The sequence below is a fragment of the Marmota marmota genome, unplaced genomic scaffold (assembly GCF_001458135.2).
Source record: "Marmota marmota marmota unplaced genomic scaffold, marMar, whole genome shotgun sequence".
In the NCBI taxonomy this organism is placed as follows: Eukaryota; Metazoa; Chordata; class Mammalia; order Rodentia; family Sciuridae; genus Marmota; species Marmota marmota.
Genome location: NW_026000051.1, coordinates 3,964,653 through 3,988,081, shown reverse-complemented (window position 1 = coordinate 3,988,081; position 23,429 = coordinate 3,964,653). Strand labels below are relative to the sequence as shown.

Sequence of the window (23,429 nt, the reverse complement as noted above, 5' to 3'; positions counted from 1 at the left end):
TTATTTTCTTCATTTCCCTTCACACTGTGAGATTGCCTGGGTCATTTATTGTCTTATTACATTGGCCCCCTAGAGAATGAGTGCCACCCATGCAGGAACCACATGGGCCTCATTTCCTGGTGAGTGTCATCAGAAACTGGTGCTTGATGAGTATATATTGGACTCTTGTGAGTAGGGGTTGCAAAGGGCCTTGATGAGTCCCAGGAAGTGAAAGACCAGAGTGATTGAAGTGATTAGAGAACATCATTGGGCATGTAGGGGCTTACTGATGCGGTGGTTGACAGTGGTCTTGAGGAACCCGGAGAAGCATTATAAGTAAAGGCAAATGTGAGAAAGATGCTCAGATAAGCATTTTTTTTTTTTTTTTGGTGGGATTGGGGATAGAACTGAGGGCCTTGTATATGTTAGGCAAGCATGCTACCATTGAGCTACATTCCCCAATCCCCCAGACAAGCATTTTATTTTTTTAGTTGTAGATGAACACAATACCTTTATTTATTTGTATGTGATGCTGAGGATCTAACCCAGTGCCTTACATATGCTAGGCAAGCGCTCTACCACTGAGCCACAGCCCCAGCCCCAGATAAGCATTTTTGAAAGGACACTGGTATTATGTACAAATGCTCAATAAAAAAATGTGGAGAGAGGAAACAGGAAAGGACATTGGTTATTGTGTACGATCACATTGGAATGCAGGAGAGGGCAGTGAGGAAGCCTTCCCTGGTTTTGGCAGAGGATGGTATCTTGGCACCAGAAATATGGCTGGCTGGGGTGAGATTAGGGGAGGGAAAACTGGCAGAGGCTGGGGTTATGTGGATGCGGAGTTGGGAAGGAAAGCCAGGGTTGGGGACATAGAACATCAGTCATGAGAGGGACAGGACATGAAGGAAGCCAGATTTGGGGGAAGTGAGAATTCAGCTCATGATAGATGAATCTGGGGTCCCAACACAACCTCCAGCGGACAGCTAGGGACTAATGCATCAAGGCTGAAAGGAGAGCCAGGCCGAAGGCACCCCCTACTCACAAGGGTCCAATGTATACTCATCAAGCACAAGCTTCTGCTGGGCACTGACTGGGAAATGAGGCCTGCATGGTTCCTGCATGGGTGGCCACTAGAGTGGGGACAATGTAATAAGCCAATAAGCGAACCAGGCAATCTCACAGTGTGAAGGGCGATGAAGGAAATAAGGTGATATGCTCAAGAGTGTGGGGAGGGGCACTGAGACTCTGCAAGGTGACAAGAAGAAAGGTGATGTCACCCAGGGAGGGTATGGGGAGAGAAGGCCTGCAACCCGACCCTGAAGAGCCCAGCATCTCATGGCAGAATAGAGGAGTATGAGGGCCAGAGACACATCAAACAGAACAGTCGTCACAGACTGAAAGATGTCACAAGCTTAATGGAGCAGAAGTGTCCTTTGAATTTAAAGAGCAGACATCACTGATAGCTTTGGTGGGTACAGTCTTCCTGGAGTGATGGGGAGAGACTGAGTACAGCATGAGGTGAGAGTGGGAGGGGGTGACCTGAAGGGAATCATCGGGTTGATGGAGGGTCCTGTAAGCGAGAGCCTGGAGCATGGTAGGACATACTGGGAGGAGCTGCTTACACAGACAGTTCCCAGAAGAGAGGGGACCATCAACGACAGGACACTTCTACTAGAGACAGGATCCAAAGCCCAGCAGGCAGCTCTGCCTGGCCTGGAGGATAGAGAGGGTGGAGCAGCTGAGGATGGGCCACTGTGTCTGCAGCTGGTTCCCTTTTCTCTGTGACAAGTGAGCACCCAAGGTTTGAGGGATGGAGGTTTTCCCTAAGTGCATCGGGGAGAGCTGAGGCTCAGAGGGGCTGGTGGGACAGATGGCCAGGCTGTCTCCTCTGCCATCTCATTCAACAGAACACCCAGTGAAAGCAGCCTGCCACAGCCACACTGACTTGGGCTATTGGACGCAGGAGATGGACCACAGACTGGGGCACTTAGGGGAGTGACCCAAGGGTCCCTAAAATATTAGACCATATTAAATTATTAGACCATATTAAAGTATTAGAGGGGCATGCCTTTGCCTACTCCCCAGCTGTGAACTCTAGCAGTCAGAACTACATCTGTCCCAGTTCCTGCTTTAGCCCATAATCAGCACAGGGACAGTGCAGAGCAGGCACGGCACAAACCCGGGTCTCCTGATTAGAGACCAATGTAGGACCAGCCCCAAGCCCCTCCATCCCCGCTCCCCTAGTCAAGGAAGACAGAGAGACAAACATACCATCAACATTTATTGTTGAGTTCTCCCAAACAGGCCACTCTGGGCCAGGAGCCTGCTCTTCCTAGGTAAACATGGCCTGGGGGCCTGGGGTGGCTGCCTTAATGTGTCCCAGTGCCCTGGGGTCTTCAGGCTTTCCCCAGGGCTTTCCAGGTCCAGATGTCCTTGTGGGGTCTGGGCTGTGTCCGACTCAGAAGCTGCCTTTGGGGAGCAGCAGTGCTCAGGGGACACAGGGAGAGGCCATGTGCTTCCTCACACCCTGCTAAGTCCCACGTCATCAACATGTCACTGGAGGGAAACTGAGCAAGGAGGTGGAACCCAGAGGGAAAAGGGATGGTCTGAGAGTGAGGCGGGCAGGCCCTGAGACGGAAGGGAATGAAAGGGAGGCTTCCAGGTCTTTCTCCCTCCTCCTGGCTTCTGGAAGAGTGAGCAGGAGAGGCTTGGTCTGCCTGAGCAGCTCCATCCCTAAGAGGGCTGCATGGCAGCCAGGCTGGAGGGGCTGCTTCGCCTGGACTGTCCTACAGGCTCTGACCCTTGGTCCCTGCTCTGGAGGGGATGGACGGAGAGAAGATGCCGGCAGCCTCCTCTCTTTTGGGCCTTCACTGAGCCTTCTTGGTCACCCTCTGGTTCTTCAGCATAATATAGGTGATGAATAATCCTGGAATGTATGGACCAGAGAGACCAGCTGATACCATGCTGGTGGTGCTGGGAGGCCAGGGCAGGGTGAAATGACCACATGGAGAGTCATGTCCCTGCCCAACCACCCCCAGGCCAGCTGCTCATATTCCTTCCCGTTCGTTCATCAAACCACAAATCCACTCATCCACTCAACAGTCACGGTGAGTGCCTGCCACAGGCAAGATGCTAGCTCCATTTAGTGCTTTAGATTCCATGGCCAAAATGAGGTCCATGTGTTACTCCCCTATTCATGCCCCTGCCCTCCTACTACCTGCCCACCACCCACCGGTTCATTAATCCCATTGTCCAGTCATCTGTTGATTGACTCTAAAGCACCAACTCAGTGTCACAGCCTGTGCTGGTGCTGAAGACACAGTTCCTTTCCCAAGGAAGCCATGAGAGGTAAAGAGATGCAGGATCTATGATCCAGGGCAACAAGAGGGTGGGAAGTGACTGAGGTGTGAGCCAAGTGATGATGGTGGAGGGGAGAGGAAAAGGGAGACAGTCAAGTCCTTAGTCCCAAGAGCCTGAGGCATTGGGAAGACCAGAGAAGTTACTGACTTGTGGCCTAGAAACCTCAGGGAAAGTAGGGGTCCAGAAGCCTCAAGCAGATGTACAATAATAACTGCCAAAGTGTGAAAGCATGTCAAGGGTAGGAGAGGGTGGTGGCAAAGGTGACATCCTTCCCAGGATTGGGGCTGATGACTTACCCACAAACAGGAGCAGCAAGAGACCCGCGGCCAGGGGGATGGCAACAGCATATGCTCGAGGGAGGAAGAACTTGTGGATGACATGCTCATTGTCGATGAATGGCTGGCATGAGGGGCAGAGCTCTGATGAGCACTGCTCACCCTGCCCAGCCCCCAAGCCCAAACATCCCATCTCCTCCAAAGGACTGACTCCATTCAGAGCATTGGGAAAGCATTTGCTTTTCTTTAAGATGATAGCATTTTGGGTGTTGCTGTTTCTTCCTCTGATCATTTAAAAGTTGTTTGCTGAGCACTTGCTCAGTGCCTGCGCTAGGTTAGTGCTGGGGAGCCAGCAGTGAACAGAAGACAAAGGACCTGCCCTAAGAGAGTCTAGCTACGGGCCTCACCAGAAATTCCCAGTCTGGGTTCCCAGGTCGTTTTTACTAATATTTTTTCTCTACAGGATATCAAGTTATGAAAGAGTTTGTCTTCCAAACACACTGCACTTATTAAGCAGATTTTTCCATTTGAAAACAAAACAAAACCCCCCTAAAGTCCTCATAAAACCCATGGTTGCTTAATATACTCAGGAGCCAGCCGGCTAAAGGAAGTGCAGAACCCCCCTCAAAAGCAAAGCAAACCCGGATCAGGGCTTCCCAATGTTGTGCAACCTTCCAAGTGTAGAGAGGCAAACTTGGGCCAGACCTTTCTCTCTGGGCCTCAGCTGCATCATCTAAAAAATGCAGAACCCACTAGCACCTTCTTAGTGCTTTCTGGAGACTTCTTGATATAAGGCAAGTAAAGCACCGCGCATAGTGCCTGGCACATAGCAGCTGCTCACATGGTGTAAGGGGTCGACTTCAAGATCCAGGGATGGGGGAAGGTGAGCCGAGGGTGGAGGAGGCAGACATACCAAGAGGATCACCCAGGCGGTATAGTAGGTGAAGATGATCAGGCTAACAGCAACAAGGCCGAGTCCCACCACCTGGTCTGTTCCTGTGGCCTGGAGAAAAGGGAGGGCTCAGAAGACGAAGCGACTATCCATTTAGGTGCACTACTGGAAGAGGCATCGCGGCCAATTTATGCTCTAAACTTCTCATTCACTCAACAGCTGTACAGAGTGGCGGATTCTGCATCATCTCCAGGCGCTCCCGCCGGGCTTCAGCATTTTCACCCGTACACGGGCCAGGAGAGAGCAATCCGGCTCCGAGTGCCCAAGCCTCCGCTCCCGAGCACCCCCCCCCCAGCCCCACCCTCAGACGCCTCCGACCCCACAGACACCCGGCCTCAACCTCACCATTTCCCCCCAGCTCCGCCACTTGAGCAGTGAACCACATCCAATTCCGGATCCGGGCCCTTCCGGCCCTAGGCCACGGAGCACGCTGGGAGTCGTAGTCCATAGCACGGCCCAGGCCCATGTCACCCGAGACCGGCAGCCGCCCCCGCCCTTTGCATGTCGGGAAATGTAGTTGTTCAAGAGGATTGTAAAGCGGGTTGCCTCCCGGATCTCCCTAGGGAGCGGAATCGAGCCGAGAACTCCGACTGCGTTGGTGGCCACACTCCTCTCAGACCCGCTCCTCCAAAAAGTCCATCTCTAAACATCCCATAGGCCCAAAGCCAGAGCTAGAAGGGGTTTCGGGTGTGAAGTCCCGTCTTCCAAAGATAATAATCGCAGTGGGTGATGAATCCGATGTTGGAACCTGGGGACCCCACTCCCTGGTTCCGAGGCCCTAATTTGTCTGCTTAGGGAAGGAGTGCAAAGCGTGTTCACTGCCTGAGCCCGCAGGAATGGGGAGGACTTCTTTGTTTCGTTTTTTTTTTTTTTTTCCGTGTGGGAACTGAATTTAGGGTCGCTCTCCCACTGAGCTACATCCCCAGCGCTTTTTATTTCTAGAGAGAGGGTCCCACTGAATTGCCAATGCTGACCTCAAACTAGCAATCCTCTTGCCTTGGTCTCCCGAGTGTCTGGGATTTCGATTTCAGTTGCAGAGGGGGACGCCCAACCCACCATGGCCTGGCTTTCCTGGCCATCCAGGTGACTCCTCCCTTCATCAACTGCACCTAAGGCCCAGGGTGTCACAGGTTTCTGACAGTCCCTGTGGGCAGGTCTATCCTGTCTTGGAGATGCTTTCCTCTGAGAACAAGGGGAGATTGGGCCAGATCATCTTTGATGCTTTCAGTGCCTGAGGTGGCTGCTTCTCACCCATCAGGTCTCACCAGATGCCACACTGTCCACAGGAAGCTGATTTTTCTAGCTGGAGATAAGGGCTCCTCTGTGCCCCCACATGTGTTTCTGTCACATTGCTGTATTTGAATTAGCTGATTTGCTCCATGGCCTGGGCCTGCTTACCTGTGAACTCACTGAAGGTAGGGTCATGACTGTATCCCCAGCACCCAGAATGGGGCTTGGCACAGAGTGGGAGATGTGAGTGACTCATCCAGCTTCTGCTATCTCTACTTGGAGCTTGGGAGATAGATGAGGTGGGAATCTGGCATAGCTCGCTCTCTGGGGACAGAATGTCTTCTTGGGTCCTTTAGGTCTGTCACTGTCTTTAGGGGCCCCTGAGTCAACTTTCCCCTTCCAAGAGTTGCATAGGGGAAGGAACTGATAACCGCCCTCTGGGGCTTAAAGGGGCCATGATTGGGGTCAGCCCTGAGGAGTGGAGATATCATGATGTCTTGGGACAGTCAGTGGCTGCCTTCTTTTGGCCTGGCCCAAACCTCTAGGCTTCCTGCCACCTCATTGAAGGCATGGGGTGACTTAGCCTTTCCCAGAGTTTGTCTAACCCACTGGGCTCCTCTGTGGCTTGGGGACCCAGGAACAGGGTGAGGGGCCTGGAGACAAGGCCTTTCAGGGGCTTTAGAAAGGCTGGGAAGAGATGGCCACCTCCGGAGGCTTGAGTTGTACACTCACATTTTCATTTATCTGCATTTGCAACTGAGGAACCAGGTAATTATTTGCCCTCAGGCAGACTCCTCTGAGGCCACCTGACCTGCAGAGCCTGGTCAGAACCCACTGGCTCAGATGTCAGAGCTTTCACTAGGTGTGAGCATGGCAACTGCCCCCCTGGGCCTGCTTCCTCCCCAGGAATCTGTAGTAATAAGGAGGTGACAACTGTGATTGCAGTCAGGTCTTGGAGAATCTGGTCATCTAGGCCTTCCCCACCCATGGACTGTCACCTTAACACACCCAGCTTCCTTCTGATATTGTCTTTGACCCCAAAGTCAATATGGCAAACAGCAAGGTAAAAAACAAAACAGCAAAATAAACAAAAAATGCAATATTTAATCCCCACCCCCCAAACCAAGACACTGACACTAGGCTGAGTTCCCCTTACAATGTTATTTTCTATGACAGAAGCTGGGATAGAGATACAAACAGCCCACAGGATGGAGAGCAGTGGTGGCAACATTCTGTTAGAAAGGAGGATTAAAACCAAGCAACAAACAAACAAAAAAACAACCCATGGTGCCCTCCTCCATCTTCTCTAGACAGGAAGACAGGGACATTCTCCATCGTGGCAGATCATTTGTGGGGTGACTAGAAAATAATGAACCTTAAAAATATTGTAGACCTTTATTTTCTTTAAATCTCCTGGTAAAAACGTTAAACTGTCTTTCAAGAAGATTCCAGACTGGCATTGCACAGACCAATTCCTTTCCAAAAATATCTCTAATATATTCTCTCTGTATATATAGAATTTGAAGTCCAGGCACTGAAGGTGCCTGGTGGAATTCACTGAGCTTGAAGGAACCTGAGGGCTGAAGCAATGGCTCTCACGTGGGGAGGGGGCCAGAGCTGCAGGCCTCTGGCTCTAGCCAGCCTTCATTTGGTTATGGTTTAATTCTCAGACCTGTTACTTTGACCCAGGGCCTGGCCTGGGAGGAGGTGGCAGACTGTCTTCTTTTGAGGGGACCATCCAGCTCAAACCTTAGCTTGTGTGGGGCTGGAGCTCTTGGTATGGGGGAGTCTTCCCCCTCAGCATCAAAGCTGCTTTGTGCCGAGAGCCCCAGGACCTTGAATCAGACCCCAATAAGACCCTGACTGCACCTCCTTGGGCTGAGTGAGGTCACAGACACAGCTTCCCCATCTTCTAGGGGTCACCTCATCTGAGACAGTGCAGCCAGTTTCCTTTTAAAGTGCCAGGTCTCTGCCAGGTAGAAAAGACTCTCTAAGCTGACCAGAGCCTTCTCCAGCCACAGCCCATGCTGTCACCCTGGCAGGCACCTTCTGACATTCACTTTCTAAAGAGTTACTAGGTGATTGAGACAATGACAACAAAAACCCCAGAAATGCTCTGGTCCCAATGCCAGGGAGTTCCAAACCCCAACTTTTGCCAGCTGGGGACTGGGTGAGGAACCCTCCCACCTGGGGAGGACACTTACACCCTACCCAGAGAGAACCAGAGCCCTGGCTTTGGTCCCACCTGGTTCCACAGTCCTGCTGGGACCCAGCCAGCAGGTGGGGGCAGAGAACAGAGGCACCTCCCCTCACTGGAGGAGGAGGAAACATCGAACTGAGAACTAAAAGAGGAAAAAAAAAAAAAAAAGAAAGAAAAAGGAAGGGAAGAAGAAGAAGAAAAAAAAAAAACCTATAGGGCTAACTAAACACCAGCCCGCTGGGTTTATACAAAATAAGAGAGACTCGGGGGCAGGGAAGTCTGTCCAGGGCCTGGCAGGCAGCCAGAGCCCTCCTTCAAGCCAGTACAAGGACCACAGGCAAAAGTGCTGAGAGCAGGGGCTTGGGCAAGGGCAGGGTGGGGGCAGGGCCAGTCTGCTCCCCACTGGGAAAGCAGGCCCCTGATGGACCGACCTCTTCTGAACCTGGAGGTGGGGGTGCTTACAGAGGAGGGTGGGGACCTGTCTGGCAGGGAGCCAGCTCCAGCCAGAGCCCACTCACCTCTCTAGCAGGGCCCCAGCCTGGGCCAGCTGACCTGAGCGCAGAGCTGGGGACTGTGCTTGCGCAGCCCTGCTGGGCCCCAGTCCTTCCCGCAGGAAAGCCAGCTGCTCAGGATCCAGCCCTGAGCAGAGGGTACCATAAGCTCAGGCCTTTCTCAGCACAGGTCTTAGGCCTGGGCTGGGCTAGAGAGAGCAGAGGCAGAGCCCCGTTCCAGCCGGGCTGCTTGACCCCGGGCCTCTGGCTGCACAGCAGCAGCACCCAGGAGTCCTCGGGAAGGTGGCACAGGGAAGGGGAAGAATGGCCTGATGGGACCGTGCTGGGGACGAGCATGTGCAAAGTGCAGGCTGCCAGGGCAGCAGAACATCACTGGGGAGGGCGAGTTCTCATCTGGAATGCGGGTGGGGTCTGAGGTCTTGGCTCCCAGGAAGAGGCCGCCAGCGGTTCCCCCAGGACACAGGGAAGGGACAGCTGAAGTACTAAGCAGCGGGTCACAGGTGGCAGGATTCTGGGGGTGGTCTGGTCCCCTGAGGACATGGAGGCAATGGAGCAAGGCTTTGTTGGGGCCTGGCTGAAGCTGGTGCTCCTGATGTGAGTCACAGGGGGTGAAGCCCCTTGGCCACAGCAGTTCCACATGTTGAGAAGCTGCTGCGCATCCTTGGCTGGGGGCCAGGTCAGTCTCTGGCAGGAACAGTCTTGGCCATCTCTGGCTTCCTCTGCAGCATGGGCCCACCTGTCCTGCCCTCTAGTGGTTCAGAGAATATTCACAGTGGTGCCCAGGCCTTCATAGGCTAGGAGGCTCCCCGCATGGATGGGAGGACAATGGAATTATGCTTGGGGGCAGGTGTGGGCTAGAGTACATGGATGAGGCACAGAGGAGATGCGGCGCGGATCCAAAGGGAAAGGTTCCTCGTGGAATGCTGTGGGTCTGGATAACCAAGATGGCAGGGCCATTCTCCAGCCGGCTCACCTGCTCCTCAATGGCTTTCAATCACCACTGGCTCAAAGACCCCAGAGGAGACCCTGTAGGGAACAGAGATCGGCATGTCCCCTCGATGCTGCAGTTATAAGCACTTCCCTGGGCCAGGTCCTGGGGTGCTTCAGAAGCAGGCAGTCCTGAGCTATAGAGGGGCTGAAATTGAAGCTCAGAAATGTGGTCACTTGCCCAGGGTGACAGAGATGCTAAGTATCAGAGTCTGCAGGGGCCAGAGAGCTGGCACAAGACTCTCCAGGGCACCAGTCACTCGTGCTCCCAGTGTGCTGCCCCCATCCTCACAGTCATCCTGGCTTATTTGAAAGATGATGAAACAAGGCTCAGAGGTTCGTGAGGTTTGCCTAGAAGGCCATGGAGAGGGAGCCTGGCCAGCTTTTCTCCCTACTGTGGCCAGAACCACCAGTGAAGTAAGTCATGGACGTTTGGGACACAGCATGCCACCTGCCATAATCTCCCCCCAGACACGTTTCCTCAATTTCAGAGAGGGCTACGGAGGGGTGTTTACAAACTTCCAAGGAAGCCCCCAGTTTTCTTGCCCACTCCACCCAGGGCAACTCAAGAGGACTGCTGGGAGACGGTGACTGTAATTCCAAGCTTAGGCCAGCAGGGGTCAGCAGAGCAGCACAACATGGCAGATTCTGGGCCCTGGGCTATCTAGTTAAGGCTCTTCTGCTCTGGACGCAGATCTTAACTGGGCACTCTTTCACTGAACACAGAAAAGTTTTCAGCACAACCCTACATGCAGGAAGCGTGGTGAGCGGGTGTAAGCCAGGCACATGCTCTGAGCCGAAGCCTTGAGGAGCACTCCACCACTGTAGGGTTCCTGCACAAGTCTGATCCCTTCCTCTCTCCTCTCAACGTCACTGCTGCTCATGGCTGTATCCCTGGCACCTGGCTCAGTGCCTGATATGTAGCTGGTGCTTTAAAGAGTCATTGGGGATGGGGTTGTGGCTCAGTGGTAGAGCACTTGCCTAGCATGTGTGACACACTGGGTTCGATCCTTAGCTTTGGAAAGAAAGAAAGAAAAGAAGAAAGAAAGAAAAAGAAAGAAAGAAAGAAAGGAAGGAAGGAAGGAAGGACTATCAATAACTAAAAAAAATGTTAAAAAAGAGTCATCAATGTTATAAAGAGTCATCGCCAACATTATTTTATGGGTTCCCAGATCTAGCAGGAAGGGGAAGAAAAGTAGGGTCCAAAATAAACATGCATTAAGCCTCTGCTGTGTGCTAAGCCCTGTGCTAGACCCTTTCTCAGGTGGCCCCCATCGTGAGAGTGTCCTTCAGGGTTCCACCAGAGGTGAGAGTTTGTCTACATCACCTGGTAGATGGGCAAACAGGCTCAGGAATATGACTGGCCCAGGGTCACACTGTGGTGACAAGGTGGCATTTAAAACCAGGTCAGGGGGCTGCAGACTGCTCTCACCACCCTGACCCATAGCCGCTGGGCAACCTTCCCCTGTCCCTTTGTCCCTACCTGTTGGCCAGCTGGATGCCACTCAGAGTGGTGGAGCCATCGCGGCTCACGAACAGCCGGAGGTTGCTGTCTGTGGGGACAAGGAGGATGGAGGTTGAGTAGGGGTGGGGACACTCCCAGAGCAGGCGCCATTACCCCAGCTCACTCATGTGGGCAAGCTCACCCTCAGTGTTGCTGCCATCCGTGAAGTCTTGGCTCTGCATGATCTTCTCTACGATGGCGTCTGCGTCAATCCGTGTATCGTCCACCCACGTCGGGTGGCTTTCCACTGAGTCCTTCTTCCGCCTGGGTGGGGGATGGACAGAGACACATCAGTCAGAGCGGCAACAAGACACTTGGAATGTTCCAGCTGCATTCCATGTTGCATTTCATTTAACCCTCACACCAACCTAGGGCTGCTTTGACAAAGAGGACATTGGCCTACTCCAGGCCTCAGAACGTGTATTTGGAAGATCTAAGGCTCAACTCAGGGAGCACAGAGTCTCCTGGCCCACTGACGATGCTCCTGACCAAGTCATAGAATCATAAACAACATTAACTACACACATGCGGCTTGCAGGCCTGGGGCTATGTCCCTTATAACCATCAGCAGTTGACTGTTACCACCCAACCCTCTGAAGTGGGGACCCTGATGGTCCTGTGTAACAGGTGAAGAAGTAAGAGCTGGAGGGGGGCACTGGGAGGGGTCTGTCCTTCCAGGAGCACTGAGCAGTGGGACTCACCGAAATGAGCGGTCTGACAGATGCAGGGGCCGGGGAGGCCTCGGTGGCTTCTCAGGGGGCCGGTGCTCCCGCTCACCACCCTCAGCGCCCTCCACAGCTATGCTGAGGCCCCCAGAGGCACTACTGCTGGTAGATGTGTTTCGGCGGTGGGTCAAGTCCGAGAGGCTGGAGGAGCAGGAGTGCTCCGTGCTATAGCCTGGGAGGTAGGAGGACAGCCACGGAGAGGGTCATTAGGAGGAATCTGGGGATGTGGGAAGACATGGGAGCGGGGCCAGGCCACCACTCACCGGAGATCTTGGACTGCTGGCTGGCATAGCTGGAGTTACGGGAATGGCCGGAGTGGAACACTTCCTCGGGGCTGGACAGGTTCTGGTCTGGCTCCTCTGGAAGCCCTGGAAGGAAAGCCGGGTTACCCAGAGGTGCCCCCCTCATCATCCACGCACTCAGCCTTCCACAGGGGCGCCCTATCTCCACATAACAGACCGAGAAACTAAGATCTAGTAGGAGTGGCAACAACCTACAGTCACCATCTGAACCCAGGTCCCTTCATTCCACAGACAGCTTTTGGGGACCTCCTAGTACTGGACACCTGCTACTGGCCAGCAAGGAGGAAGGCTGCGGAACAAAAATTGAGCCACAGGGGCTGGAGATACAGCTCAGTTGGTAGAGGGCTTGCCTTGCATGCACAAGGCCCTGGGTTCAATCACTGGCACCACAAAAAAAAAAAAAGCAAAAACTGAGCCGCAATTACTCCTATCTGCAGTGAGTGATCTGGAGCGGGCCCTGGCCAGGCTGGAAGGGGAAAGCTTCCCTGGGAAGATGGCCTAAATGCCAAGACCTCTGGATCACACACGCAAGGAGGCAGCCAGACAGGACATCAGGGACAGGGTCTTCCAGACAGAGAGGAGACACAGACAAAGGCCTTGAGGCTGCGGTATGGGAGGAGACCTAGTCAGGTGAAGGAGAACAGGGTGGGGCAGGGGAGCAGGCCAGGTCCCAAAGGACAGCTCAGTGTCTCTATCCCAGTGCACTTCAGAACGCACTCCCCAGCAGAGACACAGGGAAGGGGCTTCTGCTGGGCTTTGAGTGCCGCCCACCAGCCTCCCCACCAACACACAGGACTCATTCACTCCCTGCTCCAGAAACAAGCACCCCCAGGCCATGGGCTGGACTCCAAGGCTGTCAATGTGCCCCCTAAAGCCAGGTGTCTTTAAATCTCAATAGGTTCTCTGCATTCCGTAGGGGACCAGCTGCAGGGGCAAGTGGGGACTAAAAGTCCACCCAGCCCAGGAGAGGTGCCTCTCCCACCCTGCACGAGAACATCTGTGTTGAGGTGGTCAGGATCCCAGGTAGCTGTCTCCTCTGGGAACCCCCTGCCCGGTGCTGGAGAGAGCATGGTGCCCGCAGCTCCTCCTGATGCAACCTCCAGGCCACGGCAGGCAAGAACCCAGCTCTGCTCTGGGTCTCTCTTGCTGCATCGGCAAGAAAACAGGGCCCTTGAGGTCAGAGGGTCCCTCACGCGTTTAGGCTCTGGGGGCAGAACCACCCAAGAAGCATCTGCTGAGCTACCTGAGGCCTACCTCCTCTCTAACTACTCTTGTGGGAATGTAGTGACTATTAGCAATCCCACTTTTAATTTTTATTTATTTATTTAGGAAATGCAAACTTTAATATACACATACCACATTATAGATAAATACATAGCAACATGGATGACACAAACATTAAAATGAATTAGAATAACTAAGTCACTAAGTCTTTTTTTTTTAATTTTTAAATTTTGAGACAGGGTCTCACTTAGGAGCTGAGGTTGGCCTCAAACTTATTTTATTTATTTATTTTTTTTAGCAATCCAATTTTTTAGAGGACACTGGTCCTGAAGAGGTGTGATGGTCAGTCAAGTTCACCTAGCAAGGGGGAGGGCAAGAGCACATTCATCTGCCTGGCAAACCGTGTCCCACACCCAAGGTCACAGTGCAGATGCCACCTCCTCAGGGAGGCCTTCGCTGGGCACTCAGATCCCACCTGCTGGGCTTGTCCCCCCGTTCAGCACATCTGCAGGTGGACATGCCTGGGATTTATTATGGTTTGGTTAATGCCCATTTTCCCTCTGAGACTGGAGGGCCACGAGGGCAGGGACACTGCACCCTCTCGTGGTGCAGGCCCCAGCACTGTGGCCAGCGCAGTCGGTGCTTAGACCATCTGTGGAAGCAGGGCAGACACACACCGTCCACCACCTTTTCCAGCGCCGTCTCTCCCAGGGCGCTGCTGAGGTAAAAGCCTGGGTCCTGCGTAGGGGAGGGGTGGGAGGTGGGGAAACGGTACCTGAACCCAGGATGGTGGGTCGGGCCTTGGAGGGCCGGGACCCTGTCAGGGAGTTGGTGCTGCTGGTCCCGCCACCTTTACACGTCAGCTGCAGGGAGGAGTCCTGGCCCGGGATGGAGATGGACTTGGCAGTGGAGGGTGGCCTTGGAAGGACAGATAGGTATGACTAGGGTGCCCCCTCTCCAGATTAGATGGAGACAGGAGCCTCAGGGCCTGGAGGAGGGAAGGTCCCCGTCCCCTCATCCCCTGAGCTCCCACCCCTCCTACAGCCAGGCCAGCACTCACGTCTTGAAGCAGGGGTCTCCAGAGAGCAGGAACATACCAATGGTGACCTATGGGAAGAGGGGAGGGGTCAGCCGTGCTGCCCAGCAGCCTCCTGCTCCTCCTGCACGGCTGTGGGCGAAGCACCTGCCCACACCGAGCACCCGTTTCCTGCGTGGAGGCTGCAGTGGATCCTGAGGCCTGCCTGGCGGGCGGGGAGACGCCGCGAGATGGGTCTGCTTGGCTGGGCACTGCAGGGAGTGTGTAAGTCGGCTCCTCTTATTTTAAATTATGACTAGCTATTGTGTGCACGGACTACTGTGTCACAACAAATCCCACCACTGACTACACCATAATGCATCAATAAAAATGAAAATTAAATTATGACCAGACACGGAGCTCCTCCAGGGCTGGGCCACATTCACACCCATCTGCAGTGCCCAGCTGTGTGAGGGACAGAGCCCACCATGACAGGAGTGGGAAGAGGTCTCACAGAGCCCCTCATGGGTCTGGGGGTTGCTCACAGGGTCCACCAGGCAGGCGGCAGCTGGGACAGTCCAATGAATGTAAAGCATGAAGCCAGTTAGGAACTGAACATCCACTTGGGCAAAGACAGGCAATGGCCTTTTCAATTCTTATCTTGAGACAGGGTCTCACTAAGTTGCTGGGGCTGGCATTGAACTTGTGATCCTGTCTCAACCTCCACATCACTGGGATGACAAGCATATACCAGCATACCTGGCTTGGGCTTAGTGTTTTTATGGGTTGTTCACTCAGTCACCACAGTGGCCTATAAAGCAGGCGAAAGCCCGGAGTTTAGGGAAAAAAAAAAAAAAGACTGGGGGAAATGACTGCCCAAGACCTTGCAGATGGGATGTCGGGGAGATGTCCTTGAATCCCAGGCCACTTGACCCCAGGCTCCCTTGACCTGTTCTGGCTGAGGGTGCACAGGCTTACTACTGGGGAGGTTGAAAGGCCTGGCCCCAGTACAGCCATCCTGGACTTCTCCTGGTACCTCTGGAACCCCTGCCACCATCTCATGCCCAGTTGTGCACAGGGCACAGCTGGCTCCTCCTGGGTCAGCTCTTGGGTGGGGTTAGGATGAGCCTGTCTTCTCAACCAGGTAGAAAGGTGTGGAGAGGGAGGAAGAGGTGTGCTGGTAGTGGCCATCCAGACATCTCTCTTCCCAAGAGGCCAAAGAGGCAGCTGCCCAAAGGGTGGGAGCTGTCCTGGCCACTGGAGACCTGTACATGGCCAGCAGTTGGATCAGGCTTCCCCGGTGCACATGGGTCAGGACACGGATTCTACCCTCCCCACTCCAACAGGAGCCAGGCTGCCTCAGTCAGGTTGGCTGAGGTGTGTGTGTTTTGCTGATGGAAACCAGTGCCTCGTGTTTTCGCAGGCTAGGCAAATGCTCTCCCACCAAGCCCCCCCTCAGACCTCAGGCAATGTTTTGGGGGTCAAGTACCAGATCTCCTGTGAGGGGGCAAATGATGGAACTTATATTTCAACTCCCCTCCTCCTGCACACACCTGGGGCTTCAACTAGCTACCGTCTGGTCGTGAGGTAGGAGGCGGCAAGCACTCAGCACAAGGCTGACTTGGTGAACATGCTTGCCAAACCCTCAGGCTGCTGGGTCCACCCACCACAGATGGCAAAGCTGAGGTCCTGAACCCAGGGCCCACATAATGCCCCAATCCCTGGGCTAGGGGTTAAGCCCAGGGCCTCATGCATGCCAGGCAGGCACCAGGCAACTGAGCTGCACCCAGCCCCAAGAACCTGTATTTTAATAACCCTCTGGAGGATTCTGCTGGGAGTCAGGTCCATCCTGGGAGGGAAGCGAGAGGCAGCAGGGTCCCTGGTACCTTGAGGATGGAGTTGTCCTGGCGGGTGTTCTTGGTGTCGTATCCCTCCAGCAGGCAGCAGCGCACTGTGGAGCCTGATCCCGCAAACTCAGCTAGGTTCAGGTCCGCGAAGCCCAGCTGGGAGGGGAAGAGAAGCGTGTGGGAGGCTGCAGCGTGTGGGCAAGGCAGCAGACGCACGGCAAGGGTTAACTTGCAGAGGTGGAGGAGGGGAGGGCAGGCACAGTCCCGGGGCCACCCCATGGCCCTCAGAAACTGTTGCGTAACTGGCACTCAGGCACTGGACCCTGGGTCGGCAGCACCGACGTGGCAAAGCTAGGAGCTCACAACCCTGAGTGGCACAAAGCACCCTCTGTGCCGCGTCCCAGTGTGCACTGAGGCCAGCACGCCTGAGATGAAAGGACATTGTTGTCTGTGACACAGACACATTGTTCCCTGGGAAACAAGGCTGTGCTGTCGAGAGCTGCCAGGAGAGCGGGAGCGGGAGGAGGGGAGGCCAGTGGGAACTCGGCAGGGGGGTGAAGGGGCACCCCACGAGGGGGCCTGGGAACAGAGCAAGGGACCCTCTGTGGAGTGGGCAGGATCCCCAGGGAAGTGGGGCGGCTGGGCAGAGTCTAGGATCAGACAGGGGCTGCTCAACGCTGAGTGGAAGTGAGGAGCAGGGATGGGAAGGGAGTGAAGGAAACACGGAAGCTCAGGAGGCCGTGGGCTAGATGCGACCTCATCTGGCGACTGTGGGGGAAACTGAGGCTGAAGTGGGGGGTGCAGGGCTTGGGGACATCAGGGACAACCTAGCCTATTGGGGACATTTACTAGATACCAGCTGCACAGAAGTGTCTACTGCAGTGTTTGGAGGCACAGGCTCCAGAATCAGGTCACTGGAGCCAGCTCTGCCACTGGCTCACAGAGGGACCCCCATTTTAAAGATAAAGAGACTTAAATTCAGGGACAAAAGTGACTTCATCAGGGACACACGGCTTGACTGGCAGGGACAGTATGGGAGCTAGGCCTGATCAGCAGCACTGCTCTAGGCTCTGTGTCGTCCCCAGTGACTGGTGCACTGCTGAGCGGTGGGGACACCCTACTGCAAAAGGAGGGGCAGTTTCTGCCGAGCTGGGATCCCATCAGCACCCCTCAATATGTTCCTGGTTGTTTGCTGGTAGCTTCTCTCCTAGGTGGGTAGCTGTCCTCACCCAAATAAATCGGTAGGGGAGAAATGTCCACTCTAACAGCTCCTTCCACAGCTGGTTCCAGCCACCCTGCCCTCTGTGCCAGGGCAGCCCACAGGGTTTGGAGCTCTGCGGGTGGGGAACCGAGTGGCTCAGCTTCCACAGGCTTCATGCAGGGGGAGAGGCGAGGCAAAGGTGCGTCCCCTCTTGCCTGATGACAGAGCCCACGCTGCTACTGCTGGGCTGGCCACCTAAGAGCCACAGAGGGCAAGCTGAGAGCTCCCCACCCGGGGAGGGTGGGCAGGAAGTTCCCACAGAAAGGGCTGAGGGCAGAGCAGGCTTATTCAGAGCCAGGGCCGTCTTCTCCCACTTTCCCAGCAGAAAGGCCTTCACTACGCAGGGCTGAGCTGTGTACCGTCTGTGAGAGCCCAAAACAGCACAGATGCCAGGACTGAGCCTGGCTCAGTCAGCTGTGGCCAGCCCTGCAAAGGGAGCTGCTGCCACTAGAAAGCACAGAAATCTGCGATGACAAGAAAAGATGCCCAGGATGCACTGCAAGTAAAAACCCCAAGCTACAGGGTTTGTGTATTTATAAAGTCATATTGCTTTCAGGCACATGAATACATGTAGAGACACCCATTTTATAGTTCTCTAAATAAAATGTGTGTTTTTACTTTATTCAATATGTAAAATACTTCTTCCATGTTTTTCCTTAAAAGGTCTGAGAGTATAGGTCCGTGGTAGAAAGCACTTGCTTAGCAAGCATGAGGCCCCAGGTTCCACCCCCAGCACCACAAAAACAGAAAAGAAAAAGGTCAGAAAGATCCTAACCACCCCCAGTGGTGAGGTGGAGAAGGAAAGAGGAGGGGGATCATTCTATGAACCTGCAAGTTGTTTGCACCCCTAGGTTTAATCCCCAGTACCCTCCCCCCACACACAAAAAACACTCCATTTCATGTAGGGCTGAGTGTCTTCTGTTTGGAGCAGAGAGAGGGCTAGAAATCCTTCTGGAAATTTCTCGTAGGCCCATCCAGTGCTACCCCAGCCCATCCCACCACCCTTCACACAGTTCCTCTTACCTTAGAATAAGCCTTCCCACCTTTCAGCTCCTACACAGGGAGGGAGACACAAGCAACAGGGTGAACGGAACTCTAGGCACCTCACAGGTCTCCCCAGATCCCCCCCAAATTTGTGTGCCAGGGAGGAAGAGGGCAAGGCAGCTCCCCACATTTTCCTCTTGACGGGGTGTCAGGAAGGGGCCTAAAGCCACCAGAGAAGTCACCCCCACCCACGGCCCTGGGTTCCCAGGCCCAGGGCCCCAGAGCCCAGCCTCACCTTGCGCACAGACACACGGAACACGCAAGGGTCCAGCAGGCCCGTGGCTGGGTTGGCGCTCATCTTACACACGAAGGTGAACCTCTTCCGCCAGCGCACGCAGTTCTCCTGCACCTCCTCCCTGCAGACCAGGCCAGACAGTGAGTGTGAGACAGCTGGGCAGGGTCCACGCTAGGGGGCCTGTACCAGCGGAGGGAGAGAGCCCTCACTTCCCACTTCGTATCACAAGTGACGGTATTTTCACAAGAATTGCCAGGCTCCTGCTGGCCACCTCCCGTGGCCCACATCAGACTTCCAGGCTTCGGCCAGGGGAACACCCCAGGTGAACTCCTGGCCCTCAGCCTGGTCCTGCCAGACTCCAGCCCCTCTTCACCACTGGTAACAACAGCAGCAACATCCAACGGCCATGTCCATCTGGAAACGGCTAACCCGCTGCTCATGTGGCGTGCCTGGCACTGTCCAGAAAACTGAGAAGCCGTGGCCGCGGGCGGGGGCTCAGCTGAGTGGCAGAGCTCCTGCCTAGCACAGGTGAGGCCCCGGGTTCGAGCATTAACGTCACATCAAAATAAACAAAACAGAGGCAGGCTGCTCATCTACAACTGCAAAACAAAAAGGCCACGGTCACTGCGCCTGCCTGGAGTGCAGACAGGTGATCATGCCCAACTCTCCTGACCACTATCAGCAGATTCCAGGACCCAGGTGCCCTGGAGCCGTGACCCCCTCCAGAGGCCCAGCGCCGGCAAGAGCAGAACAGACTGGAACACAAGCTGCCCAGCTCTAGGCCCCCGGCTTCCGGGAACTGACTGGGGTTTGGCCGTCCCCGAGTCCCTCCTAGGCCCAGGAGCACAGCCACACAGGCAGACCCAGCACTTTCCTGGGGAATCAGAGCGATGGGAGCCACTGAGCCGAGCTGGGCCAGCTGCTGTGGGGGCAGCAGGAGCCCGTGAGCCTGCCTGGCCTCATCCCATCCACCCGGCAGAACCTGTGCTCAGGAAAGGGTGGCTGCGGAAGGGTGGGGGCGGGGTGACAGACCATATCTCAGCTCATCCCACCTAACCGGATGGCCAAGCAGACAGCTGAGGAAGTGACCTCTCTGCACCCTGGGTGACCTGAGGAGCTCAGGTTAGCCACCTGATGGGGCCTGAGGGTAGAGAGTCAGAGAGCGCGGCAGAGAGGTATCCTCTGAGCCCCCAAGCTTGCTCTGAGGGCACTAAGGCCCCCAGAGAAAGCCTACACAGCCTCATCCAAGATCACAGCCCCGAGTCTGACAGGCAGAGGGGCAGGGCTAGAACCAGGACTTGGCTCATAGGCCCAGAGCCCAGGAGAGCCAGGTGGGCAGGCCCCACAGGCTCATGGGGCCAACAGTACCCTGCTATGTCCCTGAGACACCCAGCCATGTCCATCTGGAAACTGGCTCATAATTCCTCAAAAGGTTGAACACAGAGTCACCAAATGATCCAACAATTCCACTCCTAGGTATACAGCAACAGAAATGAAACCCATGTCCACAAAGACTTGCACATAAGTGGCCACAGCAGCCAAAAAGGGAAAGCAATCCAGATGGCCATCAGTGGGCGAACAGATAAATAACACGTGGTCCAGTCACATGATGGAATATTAGTGGGCAATAAAGAGAAATGAAGCACGTCACATGCTACACCGCTGTTACCCTTGGAAACATCAACAGTGAATGGCTGGAGCAGACACAGGGGCAACAGCGCATGGTCTCATTTATGTGAGATGCCTAGAAGGGTAAATCCATGGCAGAAAGGAAACTGGGGGTTGCCAGGGCTGGGAGAGTTCGGGAGATGAGTGACAGTTAATGGACATAGGGTTTCTTGATGGAGTGACGAAAAGGTTCTATGAATAACATAGTGATGACGGCATAACCTGTGAATGTTAAAAACCACTGAAAGGCTGGGGATTCAGCTCGGTTGGTAGAGTGCTTGCCTTGCATGCACAAGGCCCTGGGTTCAGTCCCCAGCACCATAAAAAACAAAACAAAACAAAACACATACGCATATCTGTAATCCAGAGACTCAGGAGGCTGAGGCAAGAGGATCACAAGCCTTAGCAATTTAGTGAGGCCCTAAATAAAAAATAAAAAGGGCTGGGGATGTGGCTCAGTGGTTAAGCACCCCTGGGCTCAATCCCTAGTGCCAAAAAAAATAAAAAATAAAAAAATAAAAACACCACTGGACTGCAGGCTGGACTGCAGGCTGGGAATGGCATGCCTGAGGCCCCGGGTTCACCCCAGCACCGGAAACAAAATCAAAAACCCCCACTGGGTTATGCACTTTAAATGGGTGAATTGTATGGTGTGTGGATTATCTCTCAATAGAACTGTTCCCCTACCCCTAAAAATATATATGGTGGGTCAGGTAGAAATAGGGAGGACAGTACAGGGAAGGTGGGTGCTGGGCAGAAGTTCAAGGCAGTGGCTGCTACTTCAGGTGGGTGGCTGGTGATGGCCTTTATGGCAGTGACGTTCGAGCAAGGCTCACAGTGAGGGAGGGTGTGAGTGTGAACAGCAAGTACAAAGGCCCTGAGGTAGAAACGAGCACAGAAGCAGGTAGCTGGAGAGAGGCCAGCAGGGAGACGGGTAAGGGAGAATGGGGTGAGGTCCTACTGGACCTCCAGGGTCACAGTGAGGATGCTGGATCTCATTGGAAGTGAATACTTGCCCCATGGACTGTGGCTTAGGCAGAGGCTGAGAGCAGACACAGAAGGCAGGCAGAGGAGCAAGACAGAACAGAGCCAAAGAGGCCGAGCTCAAGCCTGAAGAGAGGGAGGCGGGCATGGCCAGCGCAGGCAGACCTCAGGCCTCACCCACCCCGCGGGCAGTGCTGGAGGCTGTTCAAACAGCCAGGGGAGGTGAGGTAGTGCTCGGAACCAGAGCAGGCAGAGGTGTGGGCTTTCTCGTCCCCTCTGGAGACTGCCAGGGGACGCCCGGTCAGGAGGCCCGAGGCCCATGTGTAGTTCCTGTCAGCCCTGCCAGGTCAGGCCTGGGAAAGCCACAGGGAGACCTTCCAGGCTCAGGTGACAGGCGTGTCCCCTCCTTCTGCAGGAAGGTGAGCCTGGGTAGGGCCACAGGATTAGTGTGGGGCCTCTGTTCTGTTTCTGCAGGACTCTAAACAATGGCCGATTAGATGCCACCACTCCCACGGGAAGAAAGGTGCAGCCGCACCCTGGCCCACCCCGGGGTCACAGCAAGGTAAGATAAATGCCACAGGGGCAGCCCCTTCCTGGAGGCCTACTGTGCCCCCCCCCCACACTTCAACGACAGGAGACTCTTCCTGGCCCAAGTTTCATATGAGGAAAGGGAGGCGCCAATGCTCCACAGCCCACCCCAAATCCCAGAGCTATGGGCAACAGAGCCATCTGGACCCCAGCTCATCTTTGCCCAGGGCCTGGGTCACAGCCCTAAAGCCGCAGCTGCCACCAGGACAGCACAGGCTCCCCATCAGACCCAGGGTCCCTGCAGAGGGAGGGAGCTGGCCCGAGACCTGATTCACTCAGAACCTTTTATGAAGCACCCACTGCACGCCAGGCACCCAAACCCTAAGACACGAGTAGTAAACAGCAGGCAGAGTCTTGCCTTCACGCGCTGGCACATGCCCAAGGGTGGCAAGTGCCGTGGGGGAAGGGAACTTGGAACAGAAGTGGGCAGTGCCCAGGCAAGGGGGACATGAGAGAAGGTGGCCAGGGAAGGTCTGAGCAGGAACATCACCTCAGAGCCCAGAGCTGCAGTGAGAGGGAAAGCAATCCTGGCTGAGGAACAGGAGTGCAAAGGCCCTCAGGCAGGACGCCTGCTGCCACTGTGGAGCCGTGAGGGGCCTGTGTGGCTGGTACAGAGGGAGCAAGGAAGGGACAGAGGGGAGGGAAGGGAGATCGGAGGGGAGGCTCAATCCCAATCTTACAAAGGGACCATGTGAAGACACTGGGAACCTGGAGCACCGCCTGTGCAGGAGTGGCCACAGATGGAGGGTTCACGTTCTCATCTGAGGAAAAAGCCAAATGTGCAACAGGGGACTGACCACTCAACCGGGTCAAGTGAGCAAGTGCCAGAAAGAAGGGGGAGGAGGGTGGCGGTCTGCTCACCAACAGGGAGGGACAGCCATCGCGGTTCAAACAAAATGCAGAAGCGGCCCACATTTTTTAAGTGACATGTACAAATGTCCATGTGCACAGAGAAAACTGGAGATGTTCACATGGCACTGCATAGACTGGGCCTGCCGGGAACACTGTTGGCCAGGCACAGTGGCACCCAACATGTGTCCCCAGTGACTGGGGGTGCAGTGAGCTCACTAGCTTGGAAAGAGCGAAGGTGTGAAATAACTAAGCAAGGGGCTGGGGATGTGGCTCAAGTGGTAGCGCGCTCGCCTGGCATGCGTGCGGCCCGGGTTCGATCCTTAGCACCACATACAAACAAAGATGTTGTGTCCGCCGAGAACTAAAAAATAAATATTAAAAAATTCTCTCTCTCTCTCTCTCTCTCTCTCATTCTCTCTTTCTCACACTTTAAAAAAAAAAGAAAGAAAGAAAGAACTAAGCAAATGAGGAGCTGTGGAGAAAACTCAGTAATAAGATGGTTATTAGGAAAAACAAGCCAGTGTGCATCCCCCTGCTTGCCCTACTAATGGGGCTCAGAAATGCAAATTTTTTTTTTCTTTTTTTGGGAGGCGGGGTGGGGGTGGGGTGGGGAGAGCCCAGCTGGAAAGCTGCTGCCTGGGAGTGGCGCAGGAAGGTGTTGGGCAGCCCTGTGGAGCATTGG

General features: G+C 54.7%; 2 protein-coding genes across 3 annotated transcripts in view; both read right to left on the bottom strand.

Annotated features, from left to right (window-relative positions):
- Nucleotides 1–2,250: 2,250 nt before the first annotated feature.
- On the bottom strand, nucleotides 2,251–5,069 carry Dpm2 (dolichyl-phosphate mannosyltransferase subunit 2, regulatory). 2 transcript variants are annotated; one of them, XM_048812990.1, is made up of 4 exons: nucleotides 4,915–5,069; nucleotides 4,459–4,620; nucleotides 3,639–3,741; nucleotides 2,251–2,908 (listed from the first exon to the last, which is right to left on the bottom strand). In XM_048812990.1, exons 1-4 carry the CDS (start codon nucleotides 4,915–4,917, stop codon nucleotides 2,850–2,852), a joined length of 327 nt encoding a protein of 108 aa, XP_048668947.1. In that variant the 5' UTR covers nucleotides 4,918–5,069; the 3' UTR covers nucleotides 2,251–2,849. The 2 variants fall into 2 exon arrangements, with proteins under 2 accessions (XP_048668947.1, XP_015353026.1); XM_015497540.2 differs by having other exon boundaries at nucleotides 4,531–4,620; nucleotides 4,915–5,065.
- Nucleotides 5,070–6,883: 1,814 nt separating this feature from the next.
- Fam102a (family with sequence similarity 102 member A) overlaps nucleotides 6,884–23,429 on the bottom strand; it is a 34,242-nt gene continuing 17,696 nt past the window's right edge. The window contains exons 2-11 of the mRNA XM_015497539.2: nucleotides 18,656–18,776; nucleotides 18,400–18,429; nucleotides 16,155–16,271; nucleotides 14,314–14,360; nucleotides 14,029–14,171; nucleotides 11,991–12,095; nucleotides 11,704–11,899; nucleotides 11,145–11,266; nucleotides 10,982–11,051; nucleotides 6,884–9,537 (exon numbers count right to left, since the gene is read on the bottom strand). Of these exons, the coding sequence (XP_015353025.1) occupies nucleotides 9,492–9,537; nucleotides 10,982–11,051; nucleotides 11,145–11,266; nucleotides 11,704–11,899; nucleotides 11,991–12,095; nucleotides 14,029–14,171; nucleotides 14,314–14,360; nucleotides 16,155–16,271; nucleotides 18,400–18,429; nucleotides 18,656–18,776 (997 nt within the window). The 3' untranslated portion in view covers nucleotides 6,884–9,491. The remainder of the gene's footprint in view (nucleotides 9,538–10,981; nucleotides 11,052–11,144; nucleotides 11,267–11,703; nucleotides 11,900–11,990; nucleotides 12,096–14,028; nucleotides 14,172–14,313; nucleotides 14,361–16,154; nucleotides 16,272–18,399; nucleotides 18,430–18,655; nucleotides 18,777–23,429) is intronic.

Bases quoted from the DNA above. Each gene is read 5' to 3' on its own strand.
- Dpm2 (XM_048812990.1), bottom strand. The intron at 3,742-4,458 runs GTGAGCAGCTGC...CCCTCATGCCAG, and splicing joins AAGTCGACCCCTTACACCAT to CCATTCATCGACAATGAGCA. The intron at 2,909-3,638 runs GTAAGTCATCAG...CATACATTCCAG, and splicing joins CTTGCTGCTCCTGTTTGTGG to GATTATTCATCACCTATATT.